The 27,980-nt window shown below is 42.4% G+C and overlaps 2 protein-coding genes across 4 annotated transcripts in view; one reads left to right on the forward strand and one right to left on the reverse strand.

Annotated features, from left to right (window-relative positions):
• Window positions 1-543: 543 nt before the first annotated feature.
• Window positions 544-27,959, reverse strand: Dap3 (death associated protein 3). 2 transcript variants are annotated; one of them, XM_090340804.1, is made up of 13 exons: window positions 27,742-27,959; window positions 19,096-19,149; window positions 15,962-16,084; window positions 13,397-13,498; window positions 12,012-12,120; window positions 11,793-11,885; window positions 9,555-9,685; window positions 7,907-7,987; window positions 7,667-7,825; window positions 6,418-6,477; window positions 5,360-5,449; window positions 3,041-3,158; window positions 544-967 (listed from the first exon to the last, which is right to left on the reverse strand). In XM_090340804.1, exons 2-13 carry the CDS (start codon window positions 19,135-19,137, stop codon window positions 882-884), a joined length of 1,194 nt encoding a protein of 397 aa, XP_090196930.1. In that variant the 5' UTR covers window positions 19,138-19,149; window positions 27,742-27,959; the 3' UTR covers window positions 544-881. The 2 variants fall into 2 exon arrangements, with proteins under 2 accessions (XP_090196930.1, XP_090196929.1); XM_090340803.1 differs by lacking the exon at window positions 27,742-27,959 and adding an exon at window positions 26,713-27,049.
• Ash1l (ASH1 like histone lysine methyltransferase) overlaps window positions 27,255-27,980 on the forward strand; it is a 103,821-nt gene continuing 103,095 nt past the window's right edge. Inside the window, exon 1 of one of the 2 annotated variants that reach the window (XM_090340797.1) lies at window positions 27,255-27,277. The gene's annotated coding sequence lies outside the window, so the exon portion shown is untranslated. Of the gene's footprint in view, window positions 27,278-27,780; window positions 27,886-27,980 lie in introns of those variants that run through there. The other variant, XM_090340795.1, reaches the window with a different exon arrangement.

Here is a 27,980-nt window from a genome sequence, read left to right on the forward strand (position 1 = left end):
ATTCGGACTTTTTTGGGGCAATGGACAGTATCAGTGGCTTGGCGGATGCTCTACAACTTGAGCCATATCTCCAGCCCAACCTTTTGCTGGTTATGATGGAGATAGAATCTTTCAAATTTCTACCAGGGCTGGCTTCAAAATGAGACCTGTATCTTAGCCACCTGAGTTGACAGCATTGTAGATATGAGCTACAAGTGAGAGAGTGACAGCGTGAGGGTAAGTTACTATTTTATCAGGACTCCTAAGGACAGTACACAGATAATACAACTGTGTGTGCATTAAACTTAATTCATTATAACAATGTATGCTGTAGGAGTATAGTACTTAGTTTTCATAGGAACCTGTAGGGAAAGGTCCAATATTCCAAGATGCCAGAAACTCAGTGGGAATTTCAGTAATATGCTCCAGAATACACGGTAACACACCAAGGGATAAAGGCCAGAAGTGTTTAGAAGAGGGATAGTCAGGCTATGAAATTCTGATCTGAACTCACTAAAGTTTCGAGGGTAGTAATACTATAAAGTCTCATCAGACCCAGAACAATCAGAGAAATTTATTTTGGCCAATTGAAGGTTCTTTCTTTATTAGAAATACAATACAATGTCTTAAGAAAGGTACTTTTTTTTTTAAGGAAAAAATTCACGATTACTTAGATATGAAAACAATAACAGTCTTGGAACAAGAGGACATTCTATAGTTTACAGTTACTTCACAAGGAACCTCTTTCAGATCCCCAAAGTCCCAAAGACAACTGCAGCCCTGTGTAATTCTGCAATTACAGAAGCCTGGCTGTTCTACCTGGGTACAATAAAACTTTCCCATATGATTGTACCAAGTTTGAAAGAGAAATCCGTTGTTTTCCATGCTTGTTGAGCCCACGGTTAGAGATAGGCACAGAGCCGTTCCAGCTGTCCAGGATTGGCATTACTTAGAAATAGCATCTCCTTCTTCCCTTCTTCTGTAGCAGCTACAATGGAGTCAAACACAGACAAATGACAATTCTTCCTGTTGCAGTGTGTTCCCCAGGAAATTCTGAAGGCAGAGGCTAGTGTCTCCAGATAATAATCTCATGTAGGTTCCTAAACAGCTCACTTCTTTAGCCTTTCCAACTTGTAGATAGTTTTACACTTCCCACTCTAATTACTATTTAATTCTTTTCTCCCAGTGTGCTTGAGATTAACCAGAGCTTTGTACTTATAACTAGAGACTCATTAGTAACTCTTATTTTCTAGTGATAGAACCTTTCCCCCTGTACCCCTAGAATATCCAGAGGTGAGGTAAGCATAAATGAATAGCTAGAATGCTTTCAGTCTAAATGAGTCACATCTGGTGTTACAAGATAAAAATTTCATTACATAGACAGGTATGGCAAAGATTTGGTTTAGTTCTAGGGTAGCCTCTGAGTATGAATTATTTTATGGATGGATGCCTTAGCATATGAATTTCTCAACTGAAATTTGGTGTATGAATATCAAGAGTACAGTGGAAACCCAAACATCTAGAAACATTACCCAGAGGATGGACATGGCTTTGATTCATTCTTTTATGTGAACATTTTATTCTGGAAAAGAATTTAGGCTTTTTTTTTCTTTTTTTGTCCTGAGTACTGTCCCTGAGCTGTTTTGCTCTAGGCTATCATTCTATCACTTTAAGGCACAGCTTCACTTCCAGCTTTATTAAAAATGCAGATGTCAGGGCGGAGAGTTTGGCCTAGTGGTAGAGTGCTTGCCTAGCATGCACAAAGACCTGGGTTCGATTCCTCGGTACCACATATATAGAAAAAAGCCGGAAGTGGTGCTGAGGCTCAAGTGGTAGAGCTCTAACCTTGAGAAAGTCCAAGGGCAATGATTAGGCCCTGAGCTCAAGCCTAGGACTAGCAAAAAAAAAAAAAAGTTGTAACCATTTCCTAACCATGTTTTTGCAAGTAGCAACTTACTAGCCAGACAGACAGAAATTGAGATAAGGGGGGAGAGGGATGAAACAAATTATAAGCTGCTACTGCAGGAAAAGGCTAATGTGTTGAACATCCAGTCCCAAGCTAGTACAGCTAGTTTAGAAGGTTCCAGAAACTTGAGTTGGTGGAGGCTAGCTAGGTCACTGGGTACATGTTCTTGGGGGGAACGGGATAGTATGTCTGTCTTTTTTTGTGTTTCTTATCTGCCATGAGGTGAACAAATTCGGTCATACACTGTTTCTTCTGCCATGTTACTACATACACCTAGCTATAAGCCCAGTAACAGGAAGCTAGATTACCATGGTCTGAATCCTCTGAAAATCTGAGTCAGAACAGTTCTTTCCTAAACTGGGCACTGGTGGCTCACACTTATAATCCTGCTACTCAGGAGAGAGAAAGGGAGTAGTGTGGTTTAAAGCCAGCCCAAGCAGGAAAGTTCAACTCTTATCTCCAATTAACCACCAAAAAGCCAGAAGTGAAGCTGTGACTCAAGTAGTAAAGTAGTAGCCTTGAACACAACAAAGGTCAGGGAAAGCAGCCATGATATTAGTTCAAGCCCCAGGACTGGCTCAAAATTTAAAAAAATAAAAAATCAAAAGTCCTTTCTGGCTGGGAATGTAGCTTAGTGGTAAAGTGCTTGCCTGACTTCATAAATAGAAAAAGCCAGAAGTGGCGGTGTGGCTCAAATGGTAGAGTGTTAGCCTTGAGCAAAAAGCAGCTCAGGACAGTGCCCAGGCCCTGAGTTCAAACCCTAGGACTGGTCCAAGAAAAAAAAAACCCACCTTTTCTGCTTTAAGGCGTTTTTTTTTTGGCCAGTCCTGGGCTTGAGCTCAGGGCGTGAGCACTGTCCTTGGACTTTCTCAAGGTTAGAGCTCTACCACTTGAGCCTCAGCACCACTTCCGGCTTTTTTCTATATATGTGGTACCGAGGAATCGAACCTGGGTCTTTGTGCATGCTAGGCAAGCACTCTACCACTAAGCCAAACTCCCAGCCCTGGTCAGAGAAATTTAAAAGAAAGTATTGCAGTGTGGTTCAGTGAGATTCTGTTCTGAGCACAAAGCTCTGACAGTAGGTCAGCAACTAACCTTTCTCATGTTGAAGCCATTTATTCTCTAAATAATACTGAATAGAATTTTCAAATTCCTTTGGGCTATAGTTAGAAACCAGGATGGGAAGAAAGGGATCCAGTGCATCAAATCCTTCCTAGAGAAGAAAAGGGATAAAGATACAAAGTTAAGTGACCAATCAGCAAAGAGAAAAATTTCATGAGCTATTTCTCCCCGCTAAAACATAGTATGCAATTACATTTCCCGGACAAGCAAGGTAATCAACACTTATTATTAAAAGATGATTATTCTGGTTTTCTTTTTGTTTTTGTTTTTTGCCAGTCATGGGACTTGAATTTGGTGCCTGGGTACTGTCCTTGAGCTTCTTTTGTTCACAGCTAGCACTCTACCACTGGAACTACAGCAAAATTTCCAGTCTTTTCTGTTTATGTGGTGGTATGAGCCCAAGGAAGAACTAACGCAATTAAAAACACCTTAAATCTATAAATTAATTCTAGTTTTTTTATTGTTGGTTTTTGCTAGTCCTGGGGCTTGAACTTAGGATCTGGGCCCTGTCCTTGAGCTTTCTCAAGGCTAGAGCTCTACTACTTGAGCCACAGCACCACTTCTATCTTTTCTGTGTATATGGTACCAAGGAATCAAACCCAAGGATTTGAGCATGCTAGGCAATCACTTTACCACTAGGTCATACTCCTAGCCAATATTACTAGAGCCATAGTGCCACTTTCATTTTCTGGTGGTTAATTGGAGATAAGAATCTCAAGAAGCCAGGGAAGGTGGCTCACGCCTGTAATCCTATTAAGGAGGCTGAGATCGGAGGATCAAGGTTCAAAGCCAGCCTGGGCATTAAAGTCTGTGAGACTCCTATCTTCAATTAACCACTAGAACATTGGAAATGGCATTGTGGCTAAAGAGGTAAGGCAGTAGCCTTGAGCTGAAGAGCTCAGGGACAGTGCCTAGGCCCAGAGTTCAAGCCCCACGACCCACAAAAAAAAAAAAAAAAAAAGAATCTCACAGACTTTACTGACTTTAGTGCTTGGGCTGGCTTTGAACCTCAATTCGATTCTCAGATGTCAGGCTCCTGAGTAGGCTGGATTACAGGCATAAGCCACTGTGCCTGGCTACCGTTTTTTGTGTTTTTTTGACGTTGTTTTGTGGGTTTTGTTGTTTTTTGAACTCAGGGGTCTGGGTGCAGTTCCTGATCTCTTCTGTTTTACTACTTTGAACAAAGTTAAGTGATCCAAAGTATCACTTCTGGTTTCCTGGTGGTCAACTGGAGATAAAAGTCTTATGGACTTCCTTGTTTGGGATGGCTCTGAACCCTGATCCTAAAATCTGAGGCTCCTGAGTAGTTAGGATTACAAACATGAGCCATGAGTGCCCCAGTCTAATACTAATCTTAAAACTTACAGGTTATAATAATAATATGAAACAAACATAAATAGATATATAACATATTTATACGTAATATAGAGTAATATAAAACAAATCAGTTTAGCTGATTTTATTCTAGCTGTGCAGGAAGCATTCACAGGAACATCACAGTTTAGGGTGGCTTTGGCATAAAGGTGAGACCTACTCATAATCAAATCGCATAAAAAAAGCTATGGGCATGGCCCAAGTGGTAGACTGAACCTGCCTAGTATGTTTAAAGCCCTGATTTCACATCCCAGTATCACCCCAAACAAAAACAACAAAACCAAAACATTTAAGATTATAGAAGACAAAACTGAGGAACTATTAAAGATAATAGGAGACCATAAAGGCACAAAAACTGAGAGCAAGTCATTATCCAGGATTTTCTTTTTCTCTATTGGGATATCAGGACAACTGGCAAAATGAGAATCAGTATCATAGATTACATAAGTTTCATGCCAATTCCGGTTTCCTGATTTGGTAAATGTGCTAAGGCTGCATATCAGAATATGTTTGTTTTTTAGAAAAGAGACATTATTTAGAGATAAAGAAGCTTGATGTCTACTGTAATGATTTTTTAAAAATAAGAGGATAAAGCAAACATAAAGTTAACATTTTAGGAATGTGTGTAAAGGGCATACAAGAATATGATTTTCTTAGGAGGCTGAGATCTGTGGATGGCAGTTCAAAGCCAGCCCAGGCACTAAAGAACGTGAGATTGTTATCTCCAATTAACCTGTAGAAAACCAGAAGTGGGGCTGTGGTTCAAGGGGTAGGGCAGTAGCCTTGAGCTGAATTGCTTAGGGACAGTGCCCAGGTCCAGAGTTGCTTAGGCTCAGTGCCTGAGCACTGTCCTTGGATTTTCAGAAACAAAGGATTTTTAAATATTTGGGTTTTCATTATTATTTTTTATGAGTTAACCTTTTCCAGCAGCTCATGAGGCATATAGGCTTTCTTGGGCTTAAAGAGAGACCCAGTCTGGCTCAATGTCAACACAATAGCACCTCCATTCTGAAAGAAAAGAAACCAAATAAATTTTTAAAAATTGACAAAAGAATAAAAGTACCACCTAATCACCTGCAGATTTATTTTTGTTGTCCACTGTGACAAGTGCGGTCTTGCACAATTAATGGCATGTTGGTTCTTATGTCTACATTTAGCTGACAAAGTGTTGCAAGGTCTTAAATAATATAGCATGATAGACTTTTTAGGTTTTCAAGCTCATTTGCAAAGATCATATTAAAAACACTTTAAATGCAAACAAAAAAAAATTGGAGCTAAGGGGAAGTGGTGCTGTGGCTCAAAGTGGTAGAGCACTAGTCTTGGGCTGAAGAGCTCAGGGACAGTACCCATGCCTAGACTTCAATCCCCATGACCTCAAAAAACAACCACCACCACAACAAAAAACAAACAAAAAAATAGTCAGGTGCTGGTGGCTCATGTCTGCCATCCTAGCTACTCAGGAGGCTGAGATCTGAGGATCATGGTTCAAAGCCAGCCCAGGCTTGAAAGTGAGTTAAGACGTTTATCTCCAGTTAACCACCAGAAAACCAGAAGTGATGCTGTGGCTCAATGTGGTAGAGACAGCCTTGAGCTGGAGAGTTCAGGGACAGTGCTCAGGCCCACAGTTCAAAGTCCCATGATCGACCAAAAAAAAAAAAAAAAAATTAGAGCTAAGGAAGGGGTGACAGTATACATTAATTGAATTGTGAAATGGCCATTCTTCTGTACAACACCATTAAAATAACAATAGAATATAAGTTTTGAGTAAAGTTTACTTCAATGAAATGGAAAGGCTAGAAACTAAATACAATGACTTTAACTTAATCCTTCTAGTCTCGTACAGTTATAGGAATTAAGAAATATAAAAGAACATCTTGACCTTAAAGTTAAGAGTCAGGGACGTTTTAGGAAGGCAATATCAGAATCTGCACAAACAGAGTTCTTTTGGAGATGCGTTAGGGATCATGTGTACTTACCCAATCATTTTTCACCATCTTCCTTAGGTTATGAACAAGAGCTAGCTCCTCTGGGGCAATCTGCATGTTGTCAGCAAGAGAAAGATATTATTAGTAGCTTTCCTGGATGCTTGCCTGTGACAAATTACCAACAATTAGAAAAAAGAAAAAATTCCTAACTACTGCACAATTTTGGTACTTGAACATCTATCCCCTGAGACATGCTATGTAGTACCATACCACAAACTGTCAAGCTTCTGGAAAATTAAAAAGTCACCAAAAGAGAAAACAAAGCAGGGTATGGTGGCTCACAGCTCCAACCCCAGCAATCATAAGGCAGAGGCACAGGGATGAGGCCAGCCTGGGCTATATAGTGAGACTCAATCTCAAAATGCTCAGTGGGGAATGCTTGCCAAGTTTGTGCAATCTTTGATTCAAGCCATAACACTGGTTTTAAAAAAGAAAAACAAAAGAGGAGTCGGGAGCATAACCTAGTGGCAGAGTGCTTGCCTAGCATACATGAAGCAGTAGAACACTAGCCTTAAGCTGAAGAGCTCAGGGATAGCGCCCAGGCCCACAGTTCAGGCACCAAGAATGGCAGGGTGGGGGAGAAGGGAGAGGGAGAGAGAATTTGTTCATTTCTCCAAACACATTCCCTTCCTTGATGCTTCTGATTTCTACCACATAGCCTTACTTTCAAAATACAACAGAAAGAAAAAATTAAGGAAGCAAGCAGTACTGCTCTTCTCCTGACCTTTCCAAAATATTCCCTTAGATTTCAATGCATTGTGGTTATCACTTTACTTCTTTGTTATTTTATTATTTTTCACCAGGCTTGAACTCAGGTCCAGAGTGCTGTCATTGAGTTCTTTTGCTCAAGGCTAGCAAGCACACTACTACTTTGAGCTACGGCACCACTTCTGATTTTCTGGTGGTTAATTGGGAGAATAGTCTCCACAGGCTTTCTTGCCTGGGCTGGCTTTGAACTGTGATTCTCAGATCTCAGCCTCCTAAATAGGTAGTAGTATAGGTGTGTGTGAGCCACTGGTACCTGGCCATCTCATGTTGTTTCCATTGTATATATTTTGTTTGTTTGTGGCACTGGGGCTGTATGCATGCTATGGGGCTCTAACACAGTTATCCTGCTAGCTCTTTACTATGTATGTTAATTCATATATTCATGGATCAAGAGGATATATATTACTTGGCCTACATGGCTGTGTCAAAAGTAAAAAAATAAGAATAGAATATAGAGAGGCAATCTTCCTACTGGACTTTTATCTTCTCTTTTCAGTGTGGTCCTTCCCCACAGAGCATTGATTCCGTCTACTGCCACAAGTAGGTGAAACATCCCTGAAGAGCTTTGCCTCTTTAGCTCCTTCAGCACAATCCCAACAGCATCAGTAGCATTTTTCACTCGTGTTATGCCCTGGTGGGAGAGACAGTGGTTTAAGACTCTGAGAGACCTTCAGGTTAAGACAGGATACACATTTAGTACTGTCTCCTGTACCTGCTCAACAATGTCTCTCAGAGGACTGCCTTTCTCAGTGATCTCTCTCTTACTCCAAACATACTTCTCTTGAATCTTTATCTAAAAAAGAAGCAAGCAATCCAAAATCAAAGCAAGACAAAAGGTACTATAGTTGACAAAGTGGGAGGTTAGGTTTAATTAACAGAAGTCAGCTTTTTTCTCAGATCTTGTAAGAGACATCAATATAGAATTGAATGCTGCTGGTATTGGCTCACACCTGTAATTGTAGCTCCTCAGGAGGCTAAGATCTGAGGATCAAAGCTCAAAGCCAGCCTGGGCAGAAAAGTCCTTGAGACTCTTATCCCCAGTTAACCAACAAAGCACAAGAGGTGAAGTTGTGGCTCAAAGTGGTAGAGTGCTAGCCTTGAGTAAAAACCTGTTCAGGGATAGCACCCAGGACCTGAGTTCAAGCTTTGTGAGCAGAAAAACAAAAAAGAAGCAAATGCTTTCTACTGTACAGAGATGGATCCTAGCGCTTTCTGTATGCTAGGCAAGTAATCTATTAATTAGGCATACTATCCTAGCTTTGACATCTGCATTTTTTTTTTTTTGCCAGTCCTGGGCTTGAACTCAGGGCCTGAGCACTGTCCTTGGGCTTTCTCAAGGCTAGAGCTCTACCACTTGAGCCTCAGCATCACTTCCAGCTTTTTTATATATATGTGGTACCGAGGAATCGAACCTGGTCTTCATGCATGCTAGGCAAGCGCTCTACCACTAGGCTAAACTCTCTGCCCTGACATCTGCATTTTTAATAAACCTTTAGGTGAGTTTTTTTTGGTTTTGTTCTGGTCAGTTGTGGGGCTTGAACTCAGGTCCTGGATGCTGTCCCTGTGCCTTTTTGCTGAAGACTAATACTCTGTCACTTTGAGCTACAGCTCTACTTCCAGTTTTCTAGTGGTTAATTGGAGATAAGAGTCTCACGGACGGGCCAGGAGTTTGGCCTAGTGGTTAAAGTGCTTGCCTAGCATGCACGAAGACCCAGGTTCGATTCCTTGGTGCCACATACATAGAAAAAAGCCAGAAGTGGTGCTGAGGTTCAAGTGGTAGAGCTCTAACCTTGAGAAAAATCCAAGGACAGTGCTGAGGCCCTAAGCTCAAGCCTAGGACTGGCAAAAAAAAAAAAAAAAAAAAAAAAAAGAGTCTCACGGACTATTCTGCCCAGGCTTTGAACTGTGATCCTCAGATCTCAGCCTCCTGAGTTGCTAGGATTATAGGTGTGAGCCTGGCATCTGGTGTATTTAGAATTGAAAAGCCCTCATCTACAGAGCATATCTAAAGAAACCAGAGTTAAAAACATTTCTAACATGACTTTTTGGTTCCCCCAAAAGATCTTATCTGGAAAAAATCTTGTAGCTGGAAAGCTTGTTCTAGACATTTATGAAATTTAAGGCTGTGGGTGGAAATGTCAGCAAATCTAGATTTTACTTTGCTATCCACTAAATGTGAAGCACTTACTAATACCTCTTTATTTCACATGGACCAATGAGTTTCAATTATGAGCCTACCATGAACAAATGTATGAAATGGTGTGTCTATTCCAAACTATAATAGCAATTCTCCATAGTTTACCAAGTACTCAGGGCACAAAGACAGGATCTATATAAAGACTAGTTAGGAGTCCAGTCACCTGGCCAAGGAAGCGTTCATTTGTAGTTTTGAAATTCTTTAACCAGGTTGAAGCCTCTAAGGGTTGATCAAAGCGTTGTTTGTTGAAGGTAGACTGCAGGAGTTCCCGGCAATTTTTTACCCAAAGATGAGCTTAAAAAATGCAAAATGAAACAAATTAGGCTATAATTGACTGTCATCAACTCAAAATCCTCTATAAGAAAATACTTAAGGCTGGGAGTATAGCCTAGTGGTAGAGTGCTCGCCTAATAAACTATACACACACACACACACACACACACACACACATATGTATATATATATGTACAACACACGCACACATGCACACATACATACATACATTTTCTTTTTTTTTTTTTTTTGCCAGTCCTGGGCTTGAGCTCAGGGCTTGAGCACTGTCCTTGGACTTTCTCAAGGCACTCTACCACTTGAGCCTCAGCACCACTTCCAGCTTTTTGCTATGTATGTGGTACTGAGGAATCAAACCCGGGTCTTCATGCATGCTAGGCAAGCACTCTACCACTAGGCCAAACTCCCGGCCCCACATATATTTTCTTTTATATGTATGGTGTTCGGGATTGGTTCCAGGGCCTCACACATACTAAGCAAATATTTCTTTTTTTTTTTTTTTTGCCAGTCCTGGGCTTGAGCTCAGGGCCTGAGCACTGTCCTTGGACTTTCTCAAGGCTAGAGCTCTACCACTTGAGCCTCAGCACCACTTCTGGCTTTTATCTATGTATGTGGTACCGAGGAATCGAACCCGGGTCTTCAGGCATGCTAGGCAAGCACTTTAACCACTAGGCCAAACTCCCGGCCCTAAGCAAATATTTCTTAGAATTTCCCTGATTCAGGAGTTTACTTCCCTGGTTAATCTTAGACTAAACATTACCATTGGGATCAATACATAAGATACTGAAGTTGAGTTAAGTGTCATTTCTGCCTACCGGTAGTTTTAAAAGCTAAATCAGATAATAGGAAAGTACAAAACACTTAAAAAGGGATATATCAAAGTACGAGTATTTAAGTTTCCATCATCCATTCTGAACAACTCTGGAATGTTGATAAACAATAAAAGGTTTTTTGTTAGCTGATGGCAAAAAAAAACACCCCAAAGTGTCATATGTCTGAAGTTCCAGCTACTTGAGAGGCTAAAGCAGGGGGATTGTTGTGCCAGGAATTCAGGGCCAGGCTAGGAAATACAATGAGACCCAGTTTCTCCCTCTATTTTGTTTGAAGCACACAGTAGTAGTACAAGGAGGGAGGTTCGCTGTGACATTTTCTTAAGTGCATAAATTGTATCTGACCAAACTTACCACCGCTATCATTCTCCTTGTTTCTCTTCGCTCTTGTGAAACAATACTGTTCTTTCACATATGCAAATAAACTACATCTACCACATTCACCCTCATTCATCCTCAGTTCACTTTCTCCACTCCTGCTGGTATCCTTCCCTAACAGAGCTTGTTTTACTTTCTTGTCATTTGTGTGTATGTGTGTTCTAGTCCTGAGGCTTGATTAGAGCTTTGGACTCTCAACTTGGCTTTTTGCTCACAGCTACAGTCCTACTACTTGAATCAGCCTTCCAGTTCTTGCTTTTAGATAGTTGAGTTCCTTGGGTTAAGCCAGGTGCCAGTGGCTCATACTTATCTTAGCTACTCAGGAGGCTGAGATAGAAGAAGCCAGACCAGACAGGAGCATCCATGAGACTTTTATCTCCAAAGAACCAGCAAAAGAAAAGCTCAGCTGTGGTTCAACTGGTAGAGTGCCAGGCTTGATCAAAACAGCTCAGGATAGTACCCAGACCCTGAGTTCAAGTATCTGGACTAGAGGGAAATTCCTTTATATTCAATTTTCTTGCCCTCCCAGCCTTCTATTGATCAACAGTTTTCATTGAGGTTCCTTATGCTATCTTCACACATAATTGTAACATATTTTGAAATAATTCAACCTCTGTTTTTTGCTCCTCTTCTCTCCCCTTTCTCTCTAAACAATCTTATAGTTAGAATTTTGTTTATGTATATATGTATATTCCGTGAATATACATGTAATATCTATATATCCCTTAGAAATAGCTTTCACAGAAGTAACAATATTTAATATTTGTGTGACATGGTTTGGATTATCTTGCTCAATATGACTGTCTTCAATTCTATTGTTTTAGATAAAGCAAAATAAATACTCACAGTGCTGCTGAAATAAGAGAATTAGGTATGACATGGAGAAGACAGCTAATTCTTACCATCTGGAATGTGCAATATAAGCCAGTCATGTTTTGCGCAGAAATAAGTAACATGGCAAAGACTGAGGGTTTTTCCTGTTCCTTTTTCTCCATCTAAAGTATTGTTAAAGAAACATCACCAGAATAGGCACATGTACCATCAATGATATTTCTTCTTTTCCTTATTTTGAGGGGAGAAACCACTGGTTCAAGAGGCACCAGGCAGGCAGGAAAGGATACACAGAAGATAGCGTACAGCTGGATAAGCAAAATTGGTGTTTTTCAGGTAATGCAGAAGTTCTAGGGCTGGTTTCCTTATCATCAGGCAAGCTTCACCAAATGTCTTTACCTAAGAAAACACAGGAGAGCTTAGACTGTGGAACTTCTAACCACATTTCTACTCATTTACACACTAGGTTTAATATCCTCTAATATGGTAACCAAGAGCACTGAATTACATGTCATTATTCAAGTAGGAGAGGTTGGGTGGGTATAGAATTTGGAACTTAATCCATATAATTCAGCTAAAAACTGAATCACACTATTCTAACATGTTTTTGATTATTGTGTTAATAAAGTATAAATGATACATCAGTTAATTGGAGTCTATAAATACCCATCTCTCTAACCTAAAGGTGTATATCACTTATAGACAATGGAAATGTGAAAAGCATTTAAAATGTTTAATGAAGGGGCCGGGAGTTTGGCCTAGTGGTTAAAGTGCTTGCCTAGCATGCACAAAGACCCGGGTTCGATTCCTTGGAACCACGTATATACAAAAAAGCCAGAAGTGGTGCTGAGGCTCAAGTGGTAGACCTCTAGCCTTGAGAAAGTCCAAGAACAGCGCTCAGGCCCTGAGCTCAAGCCCAGGACTGGCAATAAATAAATAAATAAATAAATAAATAAATAAAATGTTTAATGAAGTATTTGATATATAGTAATATAAGTTTCTGAAAAATTCATGAAAATGAAGACCAACAATGATGCAGCTAATCAAGCTAGTATTTCTGCTTAGCTCAGGAATGTACTGTGATATTATGGGCAGTGAATTTATTTTTAAGATATTTTGGTAAGCAAATATTAAATTCACTTAATTTTTTTTTTTTTGGTCAGTTATAGGAAATAGTCTCGTGAACTTTTCTGCCTAGGCATGTTTCAAACTGTGATCCTCAGAGCTCACTCTCCTGAGTAGCTAAGATTACAGGTGTGAACCACCAGGACTTGGCTTAAAATAATTACTTGAATGCCAAAGCTTCTAAACACATATGGGATTATACCTACAGTGGTTATTTATAAAATAATATTTAGGGCCAGGAGTGTGCCTAGTGGTAGAGTGCTTGCCTAGCTTGTGCAAAACCCTTGGTTTGATTTCTTGTACCATCTACACAGAAAGCCAGAACTGGTATTATGGCTCAAGTGGTAGAGTGGTAGTTTTAAGAAAGCTTAAGGAGCAGGGTGCTGTTGACTCACACCTGTAATCCTAGCTACTCAGGAGGCTGAGATCTGAGGATCACAGTTCAAAGCCAGCTCAGGGACCAAAGTCCGTGAGGATAATGATTAGCTGAAATTTTTTTCAGATTCAAATTTCAAATTTTATGGGTTCTTTCCTGTCCCATTTTTAGTACCTGCATTACATAGCGAGGAGGCAGACCATGGGGAAATATAGTCTTCAGATCCTGGAGGGGGATGTTGTAATATTGACCCTCATGCTGTTCTCCATGCTTGGCCTAAAAGATAAATATACAAACAGGTATAATGGAGAGACAAAGTCATAAAGACTGAAAAGTGAAGAGGGTTTGGAAGAACACCCTGGGGAAACAATCATCTCTCAGAGCTGGAAAAGTACCTTCCACATTTTATCTTAGAAAACAATGCTGGTTATTGTCCCTCCCTCCAATATATATACTGTAATGGTGGTTACTTGAATGATAAAGCCAGTTGTTCAGCAAGTAAATCCTACATGTGGGAGTTACAGAGGTAATTCTTGCCATCTGGATTTTTCTGTACTATGTACAGAGATGTTCTAGTCACGTGAGAAGATCATCTGCATACTGCTGTTTCCATAGAAACCCCAGAGGAATGAGCAGATAAAGAGACTACAATTACAGAAAGAGCTAAAAGACACTTCAGTGACCTTATTCATTTATTCTATTTCATTTTGTGTTTGTGAAAATAGGTGAATGCTAGAGATCTCTTTAAATACCTTCTGCTGAAGTGATGTTGATTTTTTTGTTTGTTTGTTTTTTGGGGAGTGACATGTCTTTTTAAATTTTCACACAGCCATATAAAGAGGAGAAGAACCACAGGGTGGGGCAGGAGAAAAAAGCTGCTTGTTTTCTTCCAATTAAATAAAGCACAGACCACACAACTAATTTCATTTATGAGAGACAGCCACCCAAAAGGAGAAAAGAAGCCAATGCCTAGTCTAAAAGAACCTAGACAAGAAAATACAGCATACTGTTGGAATCTTGGCTTCTTGTTGCTCCTCTCATAACAAATCAAGTTACTTCCCTTTCCAGACACTAGAAAATCCATTTACAAATGTAGAATCTTCTTTTAGATTGGTTGTATTGGTTGATCATTAGGATAACTAGGTTCTGTATCTATTCTATGGACTGATTTGGGGCAAAGAATTCTCTAGGGCTGTATAAGCTGATCATGTGATGTTTGTTCACTTTTTTTTTTGTTCTGGGGATGAATACAAGGGATTGCATATACTATAAGATAACTAGGTTCTGTATCTATTCTATGGATTGATTTGGGGCAAAGAATTCTCTAGGGCTGTATAAGCTGATCATGTGGTATTTGTTCACTTTTTTTTGTTGTTGTTCTGGGGATGAATACAGGGATTGCAGATACTATGGAAGTCTCTACCACTGAACTACATAGATAACCCTGATCAATCAGTATGAAAATAAAATTTTATTGGGGGGTTGTGAGTGTAGTTTGCCTAGCACGCACAAAGCCCTAGATTCCAATCCTCAACACCACACAAACAGAAAAAGCCTGAAGTGGTGCTGTGGCTCAAGTGGTAGAATGCTAGATTGAGCAAAAAAAAAAAAAAAAAAAAGGAGCTCAGGGACAGTGCTTAAGCCCTGAGTTTAAGAGACAGGACTGGCACACACAAAAAAAATTTAAATTGGGACATAACACACCTATTTGTTTACAGCAGAATGAAGTAGCTATGTCAGAAAACATTAGAGCTTATAAGTCTAAAATATTTACCACTCAATCCTTTAAGAAAAAGTTTACAGGCCCTGCAGGAGTTTGGCCTAGTGGTGGAGTGCTTGCCTAGCATGCACGAAGACCTGGGTTTGATTCCTCGGCACCACATACATAGAAAAAAGCTGGAAGTGGTGCTGTGGCTCAAGTGGTAGAGCTCTAGCCTTGAGAAAGTCCAAGGACAGTGCTCAGGCCCTGAGGCCAAGCCCCACAACTGGCAATAAATAAGAAAAAGTTTATAAGCCATCAATAAGAGCAAAAATGAATACTAAACTTACCTTGTATGCTCAGTAAGATCTTTGGCACTGATAAGGATTAAATCAGAAGAGATATGGAGTTAACCTTAGTGCTTTATGGTACCACAGGGTCAAACAGGGAAGATATGGAATCAAAACAGTACCTCAGGCACACCACGTAACTCACTATCCAAGCAATTCAGCTTCTTTAAAGTTCAGTTTTTCTGATACGCAAAAGAAATGCCTGAAGTTCACACTTATAATCCTCAGGAGGCTGAGAACTGAGAATTGAGGTTCAGAGCCAGCTGGGTAAACAAAATCTAAAATCTCTAGACTCTTATCTTCAATTAATCATCAAAAAAGCCAGGAGAGGTGTGGCTTAAGAATACCAGTCATGGGGCCGAGAGTTTGGCCTAGCGGTAGAGTGCTTGCCTTGCATGCACGAATACCCAGGTTCAATTCCTCGGTACCACATACGTAGAAAAAAGCCGGAAGTGGTGCTGAGGCTCAAGTGGTAGAGCTCTAGCCTTGAGAAAGTCCAAGGACAGTGCTCAGGCCCTGAGACTCAAGTGGTAGAGCTTTAGCCTTGAGAAAGTCCAAGGACAGTGCTCAGGCCCTGAGCCCAAGCCCACAACTGGCAAAAAAAAAAAAAAAAAGAAAAGAAATGGAGACCGTGATACAAATTGCAAATTGTAATATCTGAAAAACACCAAATACAAATTAAAAACTCACCGGGTCACTTTCACTGGTGCGGGAAGTAGCTCTGGGACTCTCAAGTAGAATCTGGTTAGTCAGGTGAACAGCAGTGCTTTGGGGTGTCTGGGTCCCTATGTGCAAGAAACGTCCAGAGTCCAACTAGAAAAGAAACCATTTTAGTGTTCTAGAATTTTCAGGCCTTGGGGCCAGGAGCATGGCCTAGTGGTACCGTGCTTTCCTAGGATGCACAAAGCCCTGGGTTTGATTCCCTGGAACCACATAGACAGAAGAAGCCAGAAGTGGTGCTGTGGCTCAAGTGGCAGAGTGCTGGCCTTGAGCAAAAAGTATATAAGGACAGTGCCCAGGCCCTGAGTTCAGGCTCCAGGATTAGCAACAACAACAAAAATGAATTTTCAGGCCTTTTTATACTTGCTGTAACATTGTACATGTATAAAATGTCTGTAATTGGGACAAATGTCATAAACATTTTATGAAATTATTATTTACAATTCATCTTTGAATCTATTCCAGCCTGTGTACTTCCATACTAAGGCTCTGCTTCATATGGAGACAGTTCTGTTTACAGTCTGTTCGTGAGCACAGTATAGTGATTGACAATAGGTCTTAGTACTAATCCTACTCAATTTTATCTACTGGAGAGAAAGTATCTCTCACTCTCTCTGTCTCTCTTTTTGGTAGGTCGTAGGGCTTGAACTCTGGGCCTGGGCATTGTCCCTGATCTCTTCAGCTCAAGGCTACTGTCTTACCCCTGAAACCACAGCCTCACTTTCCCATTTTCTAGTGATTAAAGAGTCTCACAGTCTTTAGTGCCTGGGCTGGCTTTGAACCTTGATCCTCAGATCTCAGCCTCCTGAAAGTCCCAGGACAGTGCTGCGGCCCTGAGCTCAAGCCCAGGACTGGCAAAAAAAAAAAAAATTAAAAAAATTAAAATCTGTAAAATCTAAATTTAACTTTCAAAAAGTAGAAAGCTGAAAATTTTCAAGGACCACAAGGTGGTGCTATTTCCATAGTAATGACTTTCCAGTTAGGCTTTTTAGCAGTAAATTAAAAGCTTGCAAAATGGATTCCTTAATCTTAAGAGTGCTATAAATGGCATCACCCAGCTAGCCTCATTTCTATGAAAAACAATCACATGTACAATTCCTTCTGCACAGTTCCAGAACTAATATAATGTAATTCTGGAAAGGTTCTGCATTTGTGAGCCAATCTAGAAGGTCACTGAAGCAAACTAAAAACACCCACAAAATTCTTTTCATCAACATTTTTATATAGTCTGGCCTTAAGTGCTTCTTGTCTAGAACTAGGAAGATATTTTAGATTTGTAATATCACTTCAGGCCAGAGTCTATTTTTCTATTTATCTTTGATGTTATTTCATATTATAATAACAGGTTATCTTATGCTCACAGGTTTTTCATAAATGACAGGGTAAGGACTTAGGGGGCTGGGGAAACCATACAGGAGAAGCTCCTTTTTAGGAAATGTAATCCAATCACATGATCTGATGAGAGTGACAAGCCCTTCTGGCTCAGTTCTCATCTTCAGGATTTAACATTGGGAAGATTTCCTTGAAACTCAACTTATTCAGTTTAGGTATTCTCTTGGGCACTGTAATAGCACATAAGGTAGCAGTCATTCATTCATGACTGATCTACTGGACTATGAGGTTCTGGAGAACGTGGACATACTATGCAATAAGGAATGATGGTTAGGACATAGGCTTCTTAAGTCAGCCAGAGCTAGCATCTACCATAGGTAAGTTAACTGGCCATTCAAAGTCTGTTTAAAGCAAAGATATTAGCATTAGTTGGTCATGAGAATTAAAAGAAATAAGGCATTAGTGCTAGATTTAACACATAATCAAATGCCCAATAAACAGTAACTACGATAGTGAAATGATTCACCTTAAAAGTCTCAATATACTGAAGGTACTGAAAAATATTTGGCAAATACAAAGAATCAAGTTGCCCGGTAGGTTGGCCCTTTTCATTTGCAATATTATTTTACTCTTAGATGCTAAATGTCTAAACTGAAAACTGGTATTTCTTTTAAATATTTCACTAAGGGATGGCAATCATTACAAGAATGAGGGAAACAGACATTAACAAAGATGTTATAATTAAATTTACCTTTTTTTCTTTTTCTTTCTTTCTTTTTTTTTTGCCAGCCCTAGGGACTGAACTCAGTCTACGTATGTGGTACAGAGGAATTGAACTTGGGTCTTCGTGCACGGTAGGTGAGCACTCTACCACAAGGCCAAATTCTTGGCCCTCACTGTTTTTTTTTTTTTTTTTGAAAATGGTAATTATTCTATAATATGGTAAATTCTCAAGTTCAGTTTTTTTTTGGCTGGGGGTGGGGGTGGGAGAGGGGGTGAGTCATGGGGCTTGAACTCTGGGCCTGAGCGCTGTCCCTGATCTCTTCAGCACAAGTTAGTGCTCTACCACTAGGAGCCACAGATCTACTTCTGGTTTTCTGGTGGTTAATTGGAGTCTCTGGGACTTTGGTGCCCGAGCTGGCTTTGAAGCATGATCCTCAGCCTCCTGAGTAGCTAGAATTACAGGTGTGAGCTACCACACCTGTTTTGTTTTTTTTTAAATAAAGATAGGGTCTTTCTGTATAGTCCAGGCTGGTCTAAAACCAAAGATTTTCCTGCCTTCATCTCTCCTGTGAGACAGAATCACACTTGGCTTCAAACACAACTATTCTACTGAGATTGGTTACCTGAAAAAATTTAGGGAGCTTTGTGAAGCAAATGGGCATAAAAATGGGACTGTAAGGTTTTGTCCTCCCCTCCCTCCATGGGTCGTGGAGCATATACTCTGGACCTGGGCATTGTCCCTGAGCTCTTCAGCTCAAGGCTACTGCCCTACCCCTTGAGCCACAGCCCCACTTCCCGTTTTCTAGTGGTTAATTGGAGGTAAGAGTCTCATGGTCTTGCTGGGTATGGTGGCTCACACCTGTAATCCTAGCTACTCAGGAGGCTGCGATCTGAGGATCATGGTTCAAAGCCAGCCCAGGTACAAAAAGACCTGAGACTCTTATCTCCAATTAAACTCTAGATTTGATTCCAGATATAATAAAGCCACCTGAAAATAAGAAATAACCTAATGGCAGCTGGCAACGCATTAATTTATTCTAAGTACTTACCTTATAGGCCTTGGAGACAAGCCGGGTTATTCCTTTTAGCATTGTTATTATGTTCTTAAAAAGAAAAAAAAGTGAAAAGGTAAGCCCCAAATGGGAAAAGATTTTACAACATGCAAAACTGACAACAGACTAATATATAAAATATACAAAGAACACCTATGAGTTACCAAAGAAAAATAAGTGGCTGGATGATGGTGGCTCATGCCTGTAATCCTAGTTACTCAGGGGGCTAAGATCTGAGGATCAAGTTCAAAGCTAGCCAGGAAGGGAAGTCCATGAGACTCCTTTCTCCAAATTAACCACCAGAAACCCAGAATTGAGAGCTGGGGCACGAAGTGGTAGAGCGCTGGTCTTGAGAGAGAGAACTCAGGCATAGCACCCAGGCCCTGAGTTCACAAATGACAAAGCAAAAAAACAAACAAACAAAAACCCCAAAACAAAAACAAAAACAAAAAAAGCAAAGCAAAACAACCAAAAACTAGTTACTTAGTAAACTAGGCACTTAGTAAACTAAGTAATGGGAAGATCTTGATTCCAGAACAACCTGGGAAGACAAAGTTTGCAAGACTTCATCTTCACTGATAGCTGAGTGCAGCCGATGCCTGTCTGTCATTCTAAACTATGTAGGAGAATTGTAGGTCCAGGGCAGCTTAGTGAAAAAGTCTCTGTGGAGGGAAGCTGGATGTGGCAGCTTGCACCTGTGATCTAGTGACAACAGGTAGCCTTAAGTAGGCAGATTACAGCTCAGATATGCAACCACACAGGAGGTAAGACTCTGCCCTAAAAACACTTCCAGGGGGCTGGGAATGTGATTTAGTGGTAGAGTGCTTTCCTACCATGCATGAAGAAGCCCTGGGTTTGATTCCTCAGTACCAGAAGTGGCACTGTGTCTCAAGTGGTAGTGTGCTCAGGGATAGTGCCCAGGCCCAGGGTTTAAGCCCTAAGACTGGCAAAACAAAACAAAACAGGACAACACTTCTAGAGATTGGAGGTATGGTCAAATGAAGTGGTAGAAGCCAGCTATGTGCTGGCTATGTGTGAAGAGACTTCAAAGTCCTAAGTTCAAACCCCAGTAATGGCACAAAAATAATGAAAATAAAACAAGAATCCGGGCCTGTGGTGGCTCACGCCTGCAATCCTAGCTGCTCAGGAAGCTGAGATCTGAGGTTCACAGTCAGCTAGGGCGCAAAAGACCATGAGACTCTTACCTCCAATTAATCACTAGAAAACAGGAAGTGAGGCTGTAGCTCCAGGGGTAGGAAGTTAGCTTTGAGCTGAAGAGCTCAAGGACAGTGCCCAGGCCCAGGAATAGGGCAGTAGCCTAGAGCTGGAAAAGCTCTGGGATAGCACCCAGGCCCAGAATTCAAGCCCCAGGACCCCCTTCCCCCCCCCCAAAAAAAAAAAGGAAAACAAGATTAAACAGTGAAAAAGGTGATTGTGGCTTATGACTAGAATCCTATATACTCAGGAAGCTGAGATTCAGACAACCGTGACTTGACACAGCTCCAAAATAACCAGGAAAAGCCAGGCTATAGGTGTGGTTCAAACGACGATGCACAGCATCAGCAATGAAATCCCGAGACTTAGTTCTGGATTGACTTTTTCTTTTTTTGCTAGTCCTGGAGCTTGAACTCAGGGCCTAGGCACTGTCTTTGGGCATTTTTTTTGTATGGGGGGGGGGGGTCATGGGGTTTGAATTTGGCCTGAGTGCTATCCCTGAGCTCTTCAGCTCAAGGCTACCACCCTACCCTTGAGCCAAGCCCCACTTCCCATTTTCTAGAGGTTAATTGGAGAGAAAAATCTCAGGTCCTTTTGTGCTCGGGCTGGCTTTGAACCCTGATCCTAAGATCTCAACCTCCTGAGTAGCTAGGATTAAAGGTGTGAGCCACAGCACTTGGCTGTCTTTGGATTTTCTCAAGTGCCACTTCTGGCTTCAGTTTATGTGGTACAGAGAAATTGAACCCAGAGCCTCATGCACGCTAGGCAAGCACTTTACCACTAGGTCATGCTCCCAGCCCCCCCTTTTAAGTATTTTTTTCTATATATATTTTTATTTTTTGCCAGTCCTGGGGCTTGAACTCAGGGCCTGGTATTATCCTTGGGGCTTTCTCAAGGCTAGTGCTCTACCATTTCAGCCACAGCACCATTTCTGGCCATTTCTGTGTATGTGATACTGAGCATACTGGGTAGGCACTCTGCCACTAGGCCACACTCCCAGCCCTAGTCCTTTTTTTTTTTTTTTTGCCAGTCCTGAGGCTTGAACTCAGGGCTTGATCACTGTCCTTGGGCTTTCTCAAGGCTAGAGCTATACCACTTGAGCCACAACACTACTTTTGGCTTTTTCTTTCTTTTTTTTTTTTTTTGCCGGTGATGGGGCTTCAACTCTGGGCCGGGTCACTGTCCCTGAACTCTTCAGCTCAAGGTTATCACTCTCTCTATCACCTGAGTCACAGCATCACTTCCAGTTTTCTGGTGGTTAATTGGAAATAAATGTCTTTCAGACTTTTGTGCCTGGGCTGGCTTTGAACTGCTGTCCTCAGATCGCAGCTTCCCGAGTAGCTAGGATTACAGATGTGAGCCACCAGCACCTGGCACTATCAGCTTTTTTCTATGTATATGGTTCTGAGGTATCGAACCTGGGAGCAAGCACTCAATCACTAGGCCAAACTCCTGGCCCTCCCTTTTCTTTTTGAGACCAAGTTTCCTACCTATAAACAGAAGCATGGAACTAGAAGTGTCTTCGATATCTTTTACTTTTTTTTTTTTGGTAATAAAACTTCCATCAAGCAACGAGCAATTTATGATACTAACATATAATACAAATTTTAAAAAGCTGCGAGAGAGGCCGGGAGTTTGGCCTAGTGGTTAAAGTGCTTGCCTAGCATGCACGAAGACCCGGGTTCCATTCCCTGGTACCACATACATAGAAAAAAGCCAGAAATGGTGCTGAGGCTCAAGTGGTAGAGCTCTAGCCTTGAGAAAGTCCAAGGACAGTGCTCAGGCCCTGAGCTCAAGCCCAGGACTGGCAAAGAAAAAAGATAAAAAATTTAAAAAAGCTGTGATTTCCCCTTTCTTCCAGTTCCTAAAGCACACTGGGAAAAGCATAGGACTCCCAAAACCCTCAAGTAACCATGACAACACTAGTTATACTTTATCACTGTTCTGTGTGTTTTATGTGAACCTAATCATTTTATCTTTACAACAAACCTATAATGTAGGTACTGCTATTACTGCCAATTTGTAGACAAGGAAACAAAGGCAATTACTGCAGAATGGTTACTACTGGCTCTACCTCTTACAGTTGAATGACCTTGACCAAGCTACTTAAACTTTATGTGTCTGTTTCCTCTTCATAAAGTGGAGATAATGGTAGTATCTAGACATAGGACTGTTATAAGGATTAAACAACTTATAAATTAATTAACAGTTATTATTACCAGTTAACCTGTACATAGCTACCAGGTGAAAGGATAAACTCTGAGAACTTGTTTAGAGGTTTTGATGGGGGACTTAAGAGTCCTCTTACACCTTTGAGGTAAAGAACAGTCTTCCTCTGCTAGAGAAGGCTGTCTTGGCCAGAGCATTCAGCTTTGGAAACACACATGAAGGGGTGAGGGAGGAAGGAGAGGACAGCTTAACTACCCAGACAAGCTCAATCAATCCTGGTGATCAATGTGGTGACACATGTTGTAGCCAAATCACCTTCACATCCCAAAATGTTGAACTTTGCTTCTGTTTGCCCGTTCTGGGGTTTGAATTCAGGGCCTTGGCACTGTCTCTGAACTGCTTTTGCTCAAGGCTAGCACTCTACTACATAAGAGCTACTTTGGGCTTTTTCTGTTTATGTAGTACTGTGGAATTGAATCCAGGGCTTTATATTAGGCAAGCACTCTACCATTAAGCCACATTCCCAGCCCTGAACTTTGAGTCTAGGCAGTCTGGAATATGCATTTCAGGATTATAGGTAATCATCTAGAGTTTTGAATTTTAGTAGCCAAACAACAACAACAAAAATCTTGGCCAGGAGCATGGCTTAGTAGTAGTGTGCTTGCTTAGCATGTGCAAAGCCCTGGGTTCGATTCCTTGGTACCACATACATAGGAAATGTCAGAAGTGGTGCCGTGGCTCACGTGGTACAGCTCTAGCCTTGAGAAAGCTCAAGGGCAGTACTCAGGCCCTGAGTTCAAGCCCCATGACTGGCAAAAAAAAAAAAATCTTAGTTATTCTGATAAATTCAGATGACTTACATATTGTTATGCTTATAAATGTACCCCTAACTTGTCAAATATAGTCAACCTTGATCACATTCTGTTCTTTTAGCATTTGAAACTTTTCTTTTTGAAATCTTCAAGTTAGTAACAAAAAAAAATTTTCCTATTTACACTGTTTTTAGAAAACATCCCAGCAAGGAAGCATTAATATTTAACTTCATCTAATGGGGAACTATGAGTGCAGCTCAGCTAACAGTGCTACAATTTAGCAGTATTAAAAGCCCAGCTGTCTGCAGTTTATGACTGATGCCAAGAATAAAATACTAAGACAATACTGGAAATCTAGGCAATTGTGCTGATTGTCTGTCACTTTATTTAAAGTTTCAGCTAAACCATACCCTCACTTAAATCAAGAACAAAATTACAATCCAAGGCAGGCTACTTTAAACATTAGCCATGATTTGCCTACCCTATGTGTTAGCTTCCCTTTACTGATATAACAAGTTATCACAAACTTAGTGAGATAAAATAGTAAAAACTGCATTTCTGGGCCAGGATTTTGGCCTAGTTGTAGAATGCTTGCCTAGCACTCAATTCCTTGGTACCACGTAAAGTGAATAAAGCCAGAAGTGGTGCTGTGGCTGATGTGGTAGAGAGCTATCCTTGAGGAACGTCCAAGGACAGTTCTCAGGCCTAGAGTTCAAGCCCTAGGACTGGCAACTATCCCCCTCCCCCCCCCCCCGCACATTTGTGAGGTTTTGATATTCAAAACAATACATCAAACATGTATGGAAATATCACAGTGAAACTCCCTTATATTACAAATGTGTATGTTAACTTGAAAATAAGGTTCTATTCTGGAGGCCCTTGAAGATTCTATTCTTCCCTTTTCCTGATCTTGGAGGCTGCTTGGCTCTATTAGTGCCTTAATTTTTTTGAATATGCAATAGCTGGCAGAGGGTTTACTCATATTACATCTTTGAGCACTGAAATTATAAGTCCTTAAAAGATGGAAGAGGGAGACAGAAGAGTCAGGGTCACAATGAAATTATTTTAAGATCAGCTGATTAGCAACCACAATTCTATTTACATCTTTTTGTTTCCCTTTTGTCATGTAACCTAACATACAAGTTCATGGATTAGCTTTGGATATATTACAGAAAAACACTATTATGTTCATACATTTATTAGTCCAAAGTATTCAAGGGTTTTTGGTAGGCTCTGACGTGTACATACACACATATACACACACACACACACACTACTATTTGCTTATACCTAGCTAACAATTCAGAAATAAGTAGTTACTGAACTGGAATCCAGAGACTAAAAGTAATTTTTATTCACTGGTGATGACCATTAAAAGTGTTCTAGGGCTGGGAGGTTGGCCTAGTGGTAGAGTACCTGCCTAGCAAGCATGAAGACCTGAGTTCAATTCCTTAGTACCATATACATAGAAAAAGCCACAGTGCTGTGGCTCAAGTGGTAAAGCTCTTGCCTTGAGAAAGCCCCAGGACTGGCAAAAAAAAAAAAAAAAAAAAAAAATGTTCTAGTGATGTAGCTCAGTAGAAGAGTACTTGGTTACTGTATAGGCCCTGAGTTTTAGCATCAGCACAGTTAATTTTTTTTTTAATGTAGTGTTTTCCTTGAAGTATATGCAAGCTATGGTAATAAGTTTTACTATGAAAGCAATGGAATATAATTAAAAAGCTTCTTTCTGGGATTTTTGGTAATGGTGTTTGAACTCTGGCCTGGGCGCTATTCCTGAGCTCTTCAGCTCAAGGCTATTGCCCTACCTTTGAGCCACAGCCCCCACCTTCCCATTTTCTAGAGATTAATTAGTCTCTCCTCTTTGGCTTTGTATTGCCGGGGCTGGGTTTGAACCTTGATCCTCAGATCTCAGCCTCCAGAGTAGCTAGGATTGAAGGCATGAGCACCCAGCCTTTTTTTTTTTAAGAGATCTATTACCAAAGTCTAAAGATCAAGTCACTTAGTTTCTGAGCCTCATGCTTTTCAACTGTAAAATGAGGGTAAGATTATCTCAAAATACTGTTGTAAGGACAAAACAGACACATTTCTTTTCTTTTGGAAGTACTGGGGTATACTATACCTCTGTGTTTCCTGCTTGTTAGGCTAGTGTTCTACCACTTGAACCACATCTCCAGGACTACTTTTTGCTCCTTAGAGTGACTCTAGTAAACTATCAGGCTGGTCTTAAACTGTGATCCTCCAGATCTCATTCTCTGAGTATGTAGGATGATAGATATGATACTCAGATGTCTGGTAAGGCAATACGTTTTTCTTGACATGGTATTCCATCAATGTTGGTTCTTGTTCTTTTTTGGTATTTTAAGTACCTAACATCATTTTTAATATTTTCATGATTTGGCTTGCAATAGACTTCGAAAGCATGGAAAGAAATGTTAGACAGTCCCTGTCCTCGATTTAGTGTAAACCTAGGTGGGCTCCATGAATAAGTTGGGGCTTGTTTAGGATAAGTGAATATATAGTGTGGTAATGAAAGCTTCTTTTTTCTTTAACTGCAAAGACGGAAACAATCAAAAACTCAATCTGTATATTGTAAGGGGGAAATTTAAGACAGTCATTCTGAATGAGCCTTTGAGACCAATCTAGTTCAGTAGTGTCCAGTCCACCTCCCCCCAACCCCCTGTCTGTGTAATTGAACTCAGGTCTCCCAGTCTTAGTGGTTTTTGAATCATCACCTAAATCCCTCAGCAACCACAGATATAAAGGGAAGGGAAACCCAGGTAGATGGTTCCCCTATTTTATTCTGCTTTGCTCTCTGGGATTGTATTTTACTATTTCACAGAATCTGATTGGCCTTGTTTCGCACTATTTTATTAACAATCTAGAAGGCTACAACGCACAAATTACCAATTACACCTACAAGCCCCATCAACACAACTGTAAACGTTAACATAATAATACTCTGCACTTTTCTCGTGCCTCGAAGCGAATTCTACTTTACATATATGATCTTACGATGGCACACACCAACCCTGAAGACATATTTGGAGCATTTTTTTTCCCCCTGTCTAGTTTCCTAGAAGGATCAAATGCAGAATCGAATTTGCAAGACGAGATTTCTTTATCCCGCAGTTGCCTATATTTGAGAAGTGGATAAAACGCACGAAAGCATCGCGGCGGATAGGTAAGCGGGTGAAATTTCCCGCATCTAAAGTGGGGGAACGACACCAAGGAGAAAGCAGACCGGAGAGCTGGCTCTTCCTCGGATCCCGATCTGCATGCAGCCCGGAGCCCGGCGGTGAGCCCCTTCCAGGAAGGGCGCTGAACCACAGACCCCCCGCTTCCTTCCCTCCGGGAGGCCCGGAGAACCGGTCCGCTCCCGCCCCGGCACGTGCCCGGGGCCGCTCAGCTCCCTCACCGTGAGACGCGAGACGCGGTGACTGGCCCTCCACACGCGCAGCCGGCTCCGAGGCGCCCGTCACGCCGGGGGAAGCGAGCTCGGGTCCTACGGCAGGAAGCTAGTCAGCGCGCAGTCGCCGCGGCCTCCAACCTCCGGCCAGCGGAGGGGCGCGACGCCTCCCCCGACCCGCTCGCCGCGCCGGGAGGAGGAGCTGGGCCGCCCGCCTCGGCGACGCGGCGACGGGTCCGGGGAGGTAGGTGGCCGTGGATCTCCGCTCGCCACTCGAGTGACTCTCGGCATCAAGGAGAGCCTCCGCCCGCCCTTGCCTGTCCTTTCCTCCCCCGCCCCTGCAGCCCACAGGAATGGAACCGTCCCGCGGGGGGGATTGTGGGAGGCGCACGCGCGAGGGGCGGAGGCTGGTGGGGGGGGCTGAAGGAGGCGGCGGCGGCGGCGGCGGCGGCGGCGGCGGCCGTGGCGGCGGTTGGTAGCCGTGGGGGCGGGGAAGGGAGGGGGAGGCCAGGAGAGGAGGTGGTGGCGGAGGAGGAGGAGGAGGAGGAGGAGGCCTGGGCTCGCGCCGCCGAAGGTACGCGTGAGGGCCTGCGCCACAGTGGACCTGACAGGGGCCGGCAGAGAGTGGGGGACCGCGCGGAGGCCGCCCCGCAGCGAGCGCTCACGGGCTTGGCGGGCGCACGGGGCGGCCGAAGGTGGTGGTTAGAGGGAGCCGCGAGCGACCAGCCCAGATCCAGTCGTACGCGTGCCGGCGGGCGTGCGCGCTCCGGGGCCCGGGCCGAGGGGGAGGAGGGACTGTGGGGAGAAGCGAGGAGGGAGGAGTGGGAGGCGGGGGGGGGCACGAGGCGCCCTTCGCTCGCTCCCTCCCTCCTCAGGAGCTGCCGCCGCCGCTCTGCCGCCGCCGCCGCTCCCGCCGCCATTTTGGGTTCGCTTTGCGGTGGGGGAGACGATCCCCGTCTCGGTCGCGGACCCGCCTCCCCTCAGTTCCCCCCCTCCCTCCCGTTTAGCCCTAGGCCTTGGCCTTCTGCTCTCCCGCACCTCCGTCTGTCGGCTTATCCGCCGGTCGCTTCCTGACAAGCGGGAGGGATCCGTTGTGGAGCCGGGGAAGCGGAGGCGCCTGGCTGCCACCCCCTCTCCCCCACTTCCCTGCACTCGTCGCCCTGGGCCTCGGCCTCTGACACGGTGAGTGGAGCGGTTTGGGCGGGCCTTGGGGCCTGAGTACTCTCGGGGGCGACTCAGTCCTTGGCTTCCGTGGATCCGCCTTCATCTCCCGGACC

This window comes from Megascapheus bottae, chromosome 10 (assembly GCF_031878675.1).
Source record: "Megascapheus bottae isolate mThoBot1 chromosome 10, mThoBot2.hap1, whole genome shotgun sequence".
Lineage (NCBI taxonomy): Eukaryota > Metazoa > Chordata > Mammalia > Rodentia > Geomyidae > Megascapheus > Megascapheus bottae.

What these genes read in the sequence shown, in the direction of transcription:
- Dap3 (XM_090340804.1), bottom strand. Translation starts at nt 19,137, where the DNA reads ATGCTAAAAGGAATAACCCGGCTTGTCTCCAAGGCCTATAAG. An exon ending in TGAGAGACATTGTTGAGCAG is followed by an intron (nt 7,826 to 7,906) that starts GTACAGGAGACA and finishes CTCTCCCACCAG; the next exon opens with GGCATAACACGAGTGAAAAA. An exon ending in AAAGAGAAGATAAAAGTCCA is followed by an intron (nt 6,478 to 7,666) that starts GTAGGAAGATTG and finishes GACAACATGCAG; the next exon opens with ATTGCCCCAGAGGAGCTAGC.